Here is an 8,341-nt window from a genome sequence, read left to right as displayed (position 1 = left end):
TGTTTGAGAAATACTTCTATCTCCATGGCAACCAATCAACTGCAAAACGCCTGGTTGGACCTAGCCCCGCCTTTGAGGTTCAGCTCCTCCCCCTGAGCTCCTTCAGACTAACCAGCAGCAATTAGCAACCATCAGGTGGAGCTGCTGCTCAGAGCAGCGCTGGTGAAACGTTGTTAAAGGGTTAATAGAGGAGCCATGTTGGGACGACTTCCTGGAGGAGGAGTTTAAGAAAGAGCAGGAGCTTTTAAAGAGACAGAGACCCAATTTCAAGGTGTTAAATTACTAATTACATTTCTTTTAAGTCATATTTAATATACAGCATTTTTATAACAACTGGAAAACACATAATCCTGCTCCTTTAAGGTTTCAGTCCTCCTATATTCAGTCATCTTCATCATCAAACCCAAAGTTGGTCCGTCCTCTGGACCTGCTGCCTCCGGTCGGGTTCTGGACTCCGGCTCCAGACTGGTACCCCTGCTGGTCCCCGTCATCCTCTGCCTGGCTCTCATATGGCTCCTCCTCCTGGTTCTGGTTCTGGTGGCGGTGCCGGCTCTCCTCCGGGGCGGACCAGCCCTGGTAGGGCCTCTCGTTCTGCTCCTGGGGGTAAAGGTCGTCGTCAGGGGAGAAGGTGTCGTCCAGGTTGTCGTCGTAGCGACGGTAGGAGCTGGCGTGGGCCTGCTGCTCGCGGGCGTCCAGCTCCAAGGTGCTGTGCCAAACGCCGTAGCAGCCGTAGATCAGCAGGCCTGAGGGCAGATTTACCAAACTCTGTTTCTGAATTATTTACCAACAGAGACACATTTTACAGAATAATGGGCTTCTAGAAAAACATGCAGAATATTATAAAATGTTTAATACTGCCCACTTATCCCAAACTGCTAAAACTCCACCATCATTCAGAGCAGCTGTTAGAAACCTGAGGCCTGATCGCCAACGACCCAAACACTGAGCAGAGTCGGACCAGAAACTCAAAATGTCCAAATTCAGTTTGAATTTTATTGTTAACAAGTTAATTTAATGCCAGTGCTGCCACCTGGTGGGCAAAACTTTTCAAATAGCTGCACAATACATCAAATCACATTTGTCTTAAAAGTATTTATTTGTGTGATTTTGCAACTTCAAAGAAGCATTTAGATGCAATATTTTGTTAGATACCATATTTGGACAAACATGCAAATCAAATTCTGCATGGCAGAAACAAACATGGACTGTTGATTGGACTGTTTCTGACTCCGCCCACATTTGAGTTTGCTCCAAAATATGTCAGTTCTACTTATTCTAACCATCAAATAAAAGGGTGAAAAGACACAATAAGTACCACAAAATTAGGAAATAAGATTCAACTGAATTTCACACCTGAATGTATCTAAATATTTATGACTTAAAGTTCCTTTAAATATAATTATTTCCTCTTTGTTTGCAGCATTGTGTACTGAGATGTAGGAAGGTTTTGATGCTACATTTCAAGTCCAACATGAACAATCTGAAGGTTTGAACTCACCTATCAGACACCAGATGGTGAACCTGGCCCAGGTGAGAGAGGACAGTTTCAGCATGAGGTAACTGTTAACCAATATGGCCGCCGCAGGAACGAAGGGAACACACGGCGCCATGTAGGGCAGCCTCTGCTTGCTCTCCGGCTGCTGTATGATGAGCATCAGGAGCTTGGCCAGTGATCCCAGCATCAGTGTCGCCATCAGGCCTGAAAACACGGCCGCGGCGCCTGAGCCCTGCTCCACACCAAATATGACGGTGGACCAGAAGAGGAAGGACATGAAGAAGAGGGACAGGGTGCATCTGGTGACGATCCGGCCGGACGCGGGGGTTGGGCGTGCCGTTGAGTCGGGGATTCCCAGCCGGAGTCGCAGGGTGTAGTAATGGCCGCCCAGAAGTCTTTTCAGCAGAGAGGGAGGTCCGGTGTGGAAATGCGAGTCGTCTGCCTCGCCTTCAGTCCCGCCAGCGTGGTAGGAGGATCCGTCACGGTCGGAGCCTTCCATCATGATGTGGTCGTCTTTGGTAGGTTCATCTCCAGCGTCCTTGATGTTGTCCACGTCTTCCTCTGAGATAAACTGGTGTGTGTCCGTGTCTTTGTCGGGCTGGTAGCGAAGCAGCAGCACACACACACTAACCAGGGTGTAAGCCAGCAAAGTGCCAATGGACATCATCTCGATCAGGTCGCGGAGGCTCACCAGGAGAGCCAGAACGGCGGCGAAGCTTCCCGACACCACACACGCCACCGCTGGGGTGTGTGTGAGAGCTGAGACATGCGTCAGGAACCTTCAGATACACACAACAGAAAATTAGCTTTTGTTTGTTTTATTACGTTGGGTGCTTCAGCTGAGTCTTCACCTGAACAGCAGTCCATCGCGGGCCATGGCGTAGATGACCCTCGGCATCGGGAACAAGGAGCCCAGCAGTGAGACGGTGAGTCCAGCTATGGAGCCAACAGCCACGGTGTATTTTCCCCACATGAAGCCGTGAACAGCAAACATCTCCATGAGTGGAGCGGATCCATCGATCAGGTCATAGGGAACCATAAGAGTGAGGATCACGCTCACCTGGAGGGAAACAAGGACGACCACAGCTAGTGTTTACACAAAGCTGCTTAGAAATGAGGACCAGTCAGGGGATGATGTGGTGGAGCAGCGGCAAAGCACGACCCGCGAAGGGAGGCCTCAGTCCTGGTGGTGGTAGTCGCAGGTTCGATTCCAGGCCTGGCCACATTTCCCAGATGTCTTCCCTTCTTTCATTACCCTATTTCCTGGCAAACTACTTTCAAATAAAGGCCACCAGACCAACAAAACCATTTAAAAAAGAGATGAGGACCAGTCAGAGACTAAACATTCAAGGCATCCAGACCCAGTTAAGATTTTCAATATCAAGGCAAAACCAAGACATTAACACACCAAGTCAAGATCAAAATGACAGAGTCCCAACAGCAGGACCAGATCAGAAATACAAGGTTCCAGATCAAGTCAAGATCCAGTCCAAAGATACCAAACATAAAGATTTTAAAGGGTCCAGACTGAGACCAAAACCAGGTCCTCCGAAACCAACAACTCAGTACCAAGAGCTCAATACAAAACAGTAAATGCAAAAGCTGTTTCCTAATGATTTCTTAAGGGGAGAAAGTTATTTGCCCCTAAACCTAATGAATAAACATTGAGCAGCGTTTTGACTGTTTTTAAAGGTGAACATGTGTGAACTGACCGAGACGTAGGCGGTGAGGCAGGTGACCAGCGAGGCGGTGATGGCGTAGGGGATGGATGTGTTGGCATTTTTCGCCTCCTCTCCTGTCGTTGCGATGATGTCAAACCCAATGAAGGCGTAGAAACACGTAGCAGCACCTTTCATCACCTGAACAGGGAAAAATTACAGAAACTGATAAAGTAGCATCAAACCCTGATAGAGAAAAAAAAATAAGGAGTAAAACTGAGACACTGTAAACAAAAGATGGCCAAGACTGAAAAATGTTTTCAACGTGAGCAACAATTAAAACTGGTTCCAGGAGTCATACACAAAGTGCATGAAGAGAAATTTTATTGTTTCCAGTCAAATTAAAATCTCATCAAAGATATGAGCTTAAGCATTTTGGACTATTTGATAAAAAGAGAAGCAGCAGTACATTTCCACCAAACAATCCCAGAAATTTTGAAAGTTTGAAAAGTCAAAAATTTTTAGGTTAATCTCAAATGTTCTAGAAAAAAACATGGAAATTTCAGTTAGAAAAGTGGCATATTTTCTAGAAACAATCTGAATTTTTTTTACTTTTTTCCAAGATTTTTCTAAAAAATTTCTGAAATCAATATCAAATATTCTGAGTTTTTTTTACTATTAAATTTTTGACTTTCCAAACTCAGAAATTTCCTGTTTTTTCTAGAACATTTCTGAGACTTTTTGGCAGAAATATACTCCTTTTTTTCTATCTATGGTCCAAATACAATGTTGTACTTTCAAGACGACAAGAGTTTAAAATATCTTTTAAATATGTCCTCCTTTAAATTAACAGTAGCTGTCAAAGTGTGAATGTTGTTTTTAGTTGAACTAAAATAATTTCAGATTTTGGATCGCGACCATATGACCGGATCCATGTGAACGGATCCATGTGAACGGATCCATGTGACCGGATCCATGTGAACGGATCCATGTGAACGGATCCATGTGACCGGATCCCTGTGAACGGAGTCATCATGTGAACGGATCCGTGTGAACGTGGCCACGTCTCACCCCGGACCAGCCGTACGGCAGGAACCTGCCGCCCTCCCAGTTGCTGGCTGACAGGAAGAAGAGCCCGGCGATGATCATGAAGGCCCAGACAACGACGTTGACGACGTTTAGGACGTTATTGAAGCCCACAGAGTTTTTCACGCCGAGGGCGATGATCACTGTGACCAGCAGGGCGATGAACAGGGCCAGCAGGTCGGGATACGTGTCCTCACCTTTACCTGAACCCACAGGAAGAGAATGAATGACTTTCTGGATCAGATCCGCAGCAAACTCCAGCAATGAGATGCAGTCACTGACCGAGTCCCCGGAGCGTGCCCAGGTGTGTTATCATGTAGGTACTGATGCTGTGATTGGCCAGCGAGTCGAACATGCTGCTGAGCGCCGACGCCCCGGCCGCCGTGCCGATCAGATACTCCAGGATCAGATTCCAGCCGATGAAAAACGCCACAAACTCGCCGACCGTCACGTAGCTGTAAGTGTACGCCGAGCCCGTCGTTTTAGGGACCCGGACCCCGAACTCTGCGTAGCAAACTCCTTCAAGGAAACCCAGAAACATGACAACAAATGAATTCAAGTTCTGACAAAACCATCCAAGTTGCTAATGAAAGACAGTAATTAGGCAAAATGTTATATCTTTGTTGAGAATTTGAAAATGGATAGTAGCTGTTTGAAGAATGTAAGTTGGACTAAAACCATTTTTAAATTGGTGCCAAAAAGGTTGGAAAAAATGAAATGACAGAAGTTCCAAAAATACGAACAAGAATTAAAACTGAATGAGAAAAATGTGCCGATAACTTTAACAGTTATTGCCAAAGTCAAAGACAACAAAGTTCAACAAACTCTTAATAAGACAGTCTCCAAGTAAACATCAGATAAAAAACGGTGGAAACATGTTGGGTGAAAAAGCGAGAAGGCCTGTGTCACTTCTCATGTTTCGTCTCAACTGTCATTTCACCAAAGCAGCAGCAAATATATTCATTCATAAAACAAAATGATAAAGTTTCCCTGTTATAAACAACAACAGAAATAAAAACAGCACAGGAAAAAACTTATCTTAACTCATCGTTTCTGTTTTTTAGGCTAGTGGAAGCGCTACTGCAGCACAACAAGCTGCTACAGGAAGCTAGAAAAAAGCAGAATAAACTAACTGAAACTATTGAGATCATACAAAAATATTATTAACGCTAACATCTTTCCATTGAACATAAAACAATATGGACTATAACTAAATTTTCACCTTTTTATGTACAAGGTAGCATTAACCCTGTAGCACAGATAGCTGCTCCAGGAAGCTAAAAAAGCAGCAGATTAAATACTGAGATTCCAATAAAAGCATTATGAGAAGTGGCATTCCTAAAGAGGAGGACAAAACTGAAAAATACAAACCCGTATTTTCACTTATTACGCTAGCTTAAAAGCTAGCATTGGCACTAAAGCAAAGCTAGTTGCTAAGGACAGTTAGAAAAGCCTGCAGACCTCTGAGGTAAAAACAAGAATATGATTAACTCTATAGCGGACAAACCAAGGAATAAACTGCTTTCCTTTTTTTTGTTCAGGCTACCATTAGCACTGTAACACAGCTAGCTGAAACAGGAAGCTAGAAGAGTAGCAGATTAACAAAAATATTACTGATTGTAGCATTGTTATGACGGACGTAAAGAACAAAATTACAAACTCTACACTTATTGTTGCTTCATACATAAAACCGTAAAAGCTGGGGTTAGCATTAGCGCAGTTAGCTGCTATAAACTTAGACAATTACAGTTAAAAACATGAAAACAACTTTCAGAGGAAAAAGAAATAAGCACTTTATTTCATTTTATTTGTACATTTGTTTTATTTTTTCTGATTTCTAATTTTCCTGATAGATTTAATGCTTACAAAATACTTTCATTTTATTGTTTATATGAAAGGGAACTAAGGACACATAATTTCCCTTCCAGATCAATAAAGTATCTCTCTGTCTGCCAATTCCTTTATTTTTCTATAATCAGTTGGTTTGTGTTGGTAAAAGTTCATTTCTAAACGTGATCTCTGAGTTTCCGTCATGTTTGAGGCCGTTTACCTGACAGTATGGAGGCCACCGCCGCAATGATGAAGGACAGGATGACCCCTGGGCCGGCCATCGCCTTGGCGACCAGCCCGGCCACCACGTACATCCCGGTGCCCACGCAGCTGCCCACGCCCAGCGACACCAGGTCCAGGGTGGTGAGGACCTTGGCCAGTCCCACGCCGGAGCCCTCCGGCAGCTCGGTCAGGTCGTCGGCGCCGTGGGCCATGGAGCCCACGGGTTTGGTCCTCAGCAGGCGGGAGCTCATGGCGAACCAGGCCTCGCCCGACGACAGCCGACCCAGCCACGCCGCCATCGCTCCACCTGCTGATCACCTGCTGATGTTAACGGGCTTCACAGCCTGCCTGACATCGCTCCAGTCTCACCTGGACCGCACCAGAACCGGCTTCCAGAACCCAGAGGAAGAGGAGAGAAGCTATGAAGACACAAAATGACATGTTGTAAATTTCACTGAACGCTCAGATGGATTTCAGACGGAGGTTGCTGGAACGGAGCGGTTCTGCTGGTTTCCATTAACACTGGTACCACATTCCTGAACTGGTTCCAGTTCAGCACAGCAAAAGCCTGGAAGTGTTTCCAACTCTTCTCTCTCCTTGCTGAGATTATTTCACTTTTCTTTCAGGTCTGCTTTTTCCCTTTCAGCCTTTAATTTAACATCCTGCCTCGGTTCCTGTGGACCTGCTGGATTTTTATTCATTATTTTACAATAATATGAAACTTATTTGTTCTGTTTAATTTTAGTCAATACGGGTCAAAGGTTATTGCTTGTCTGTTTCTGCGTCATTTCAGAAAATGTTAAGCCCAGGTGTTCCTGTTTCTTCTTCGTGTTCTTTTTGTACTTCATCATCTTCTCCTCCTCCTCAGTTGTTTTCTAGCTCATTCATCAAAGATGCATCTTGTTTGTATTTACTGACAGGATCCTCAGCGGTTAGCAGATCTGCAGGATTTGGTGAATTCTGGGGGATTTTCTGCATTAAAATAATTTTGGCTTTATATATAATAAACACACATTGTAGTAAAATCCATCTTCATTTGTGCTTTAAAATGAGCAAAATATTAATAATTTGCAGAACCAATATTGAGTTCTGCCTTCGGGGTTCTGGTTCTGTGAACCGTTGGTTCCCAGTTGGTTCCCAGTTGGTTCCCAGTTGGTTCCCAGTTGGTTCCCAGTTGGTTCTCCTGCTCTGCTGTTCTGACCCACTAGAGCGAAACTCGCTCTCTGAAACTTTAATGACGCCGTGGATCAACTTTCACAGCGGAAAACTACAACAAACCAACTTCTGCTCCTGTTAAAGTGCAGCTTCACTCGTCCAGGTGATAAAAACAGAAACACCTGCGACAAACGGCAGCAGATTAAAGCAGCAGCAGCAGCAGATTAAAGCAGCAGCAGCAGCAGATTAAAGCAGCAGCAGCAGCAGATTAAAGCAGCAGCAGATTAAAGCAGCAGCAGCAGCAGATTAAAGCAGCAGATTAAAGCAGCAGCAGATTAAAGCAGCAGCAGCAGCAGATTAAAGCAGCAGATTAAAGCAGCAGCAGATTAAAGCAGCAGATTAAAGCAGCAGCAGATTAAAGCAGCAGCAGATTAAAGCAGCAGCAGCAGCAGATTAAAGCAGCAGCAGATTAAAGCAGCAGCAGCAGATTAAAGCAGCAGCAGCAGATTAAAGCAGCAGCAGATTAAAGCAGCAGCAGCAGATTAAAGCAGCAGCAGCAGCACACCTGAGCACACAGGTAAATACTCACTGGCCGTGTCTCCGTCCTGCTGCACAGCGGGTTTGAGGCGCGGTGCTGCAGAGCCGCTTTTAGCCTGCAGACCGGCGTCATGTGACCAGGCTGCTGAAATATTCAGCATCATGTTTGATGTTTGTTTCTGTGGGAACTCAGCAGGTGGAGGAAAGGTTTCAGTTAATTATCTGCACAGTAACATGGACACTTTCAGGATTCATTTCTGTTTTGATGTTAATAAAATAATATGAAGGATATAATCTGAATTAAAGGATCACCTGTATAAGTTTTCCTATTGGTCAATCAGTTGCTATGGTAACAATT

The 8,341-nt window shown here is 44.6% G+C and overlaps 1 protein-coding gene across 2 annotated transcripts; it reads right to left on the bottom strand.

The window, feature by feature from the left end:
* Positions 1-294: 294 nt before the first annotated feature.
* Positions 295-8,105, bottom strand: LOC103131048 (probable cationic amino acid transporter). Of its 2 annotated transcripts, XM_007542605.2 has the most exons (8): positions 8,036-8,105; positions 6,290-6,710; positions 4,522-4,758; positions 4,225-4,442; positions 3,208-3,354; positions 2,347-2,555; positions 1,499-2,274; positions 295-743 (listed from the first exon to the last, which is right to left on the bottom strand). In XM_007542605.2, exons 2-8 carry the CDS (start codon positions 6,588-6,590, stop codon positions 382-384), a joined length of 2,250 nt encoding a protein of 749 aa, XP_007542667.1. In that variant the 5' UTR covers positions 6,591-6,710; positions 8,036-8,105; the 3' UTR covers positions 295-381. The 2 variants fall into 2 exon arrangements, with proteins under 2 accessions (XP_007542667.1, XP_016521844.1); XM_016666358.1 differs by lacking the exon at positions 8,036-8,105 and having other exon boundaries at positions 6,290-6,896.
* Between the last annotated feature and the right edge of the window lie 236 nt (positions 8,106-8,341).

The sequence above is a fragment of the Poecilia formosa genome, unplaced genomic scaffold, assembly GCF_000485575.1.
Source record: "Poecilia formosa unplaced genomic scaffold, Poecilia_formosa-5.1.2 Scaffold713, whole genome shotgun sequence".
Taxonomy (NCBI): Eukaryota; Metazoa; Chordata; class Actinopteri; order Cyprinodontiformes; family Poeciliidae; genus Poecilia; species Poecilia formosa.
This window is presented reverse-complemented; position numbering and strand designations above follow the sequence as displayed.

Excerpts from the sequence above, each read along its gene's own strand:
- LOC103131048 (XM_007542605.2), bottom strand. The coding sequence starts at position 6,590 with ATGGCGGCGTGGCTGGGTCGGCTGTCGTCGGGCGAGGCCTGGTTCGCC. Across the intron at positions 4,443-4,521 it reads GGGCACGCTCCGGGGACTCG|GTAAAGGTGAGGACACGTAT; the intron begins GTCAGTGACTGC and ends CTGTGGGTTCAG. Across the intron at positions 744-1,498 it reads CACCATCTGGTGTCTGATAG|GCCTGCTGATCTACGGCTGC; the intron begins GTGAGTTCAAAC and ends ATCTGCCCTCAG.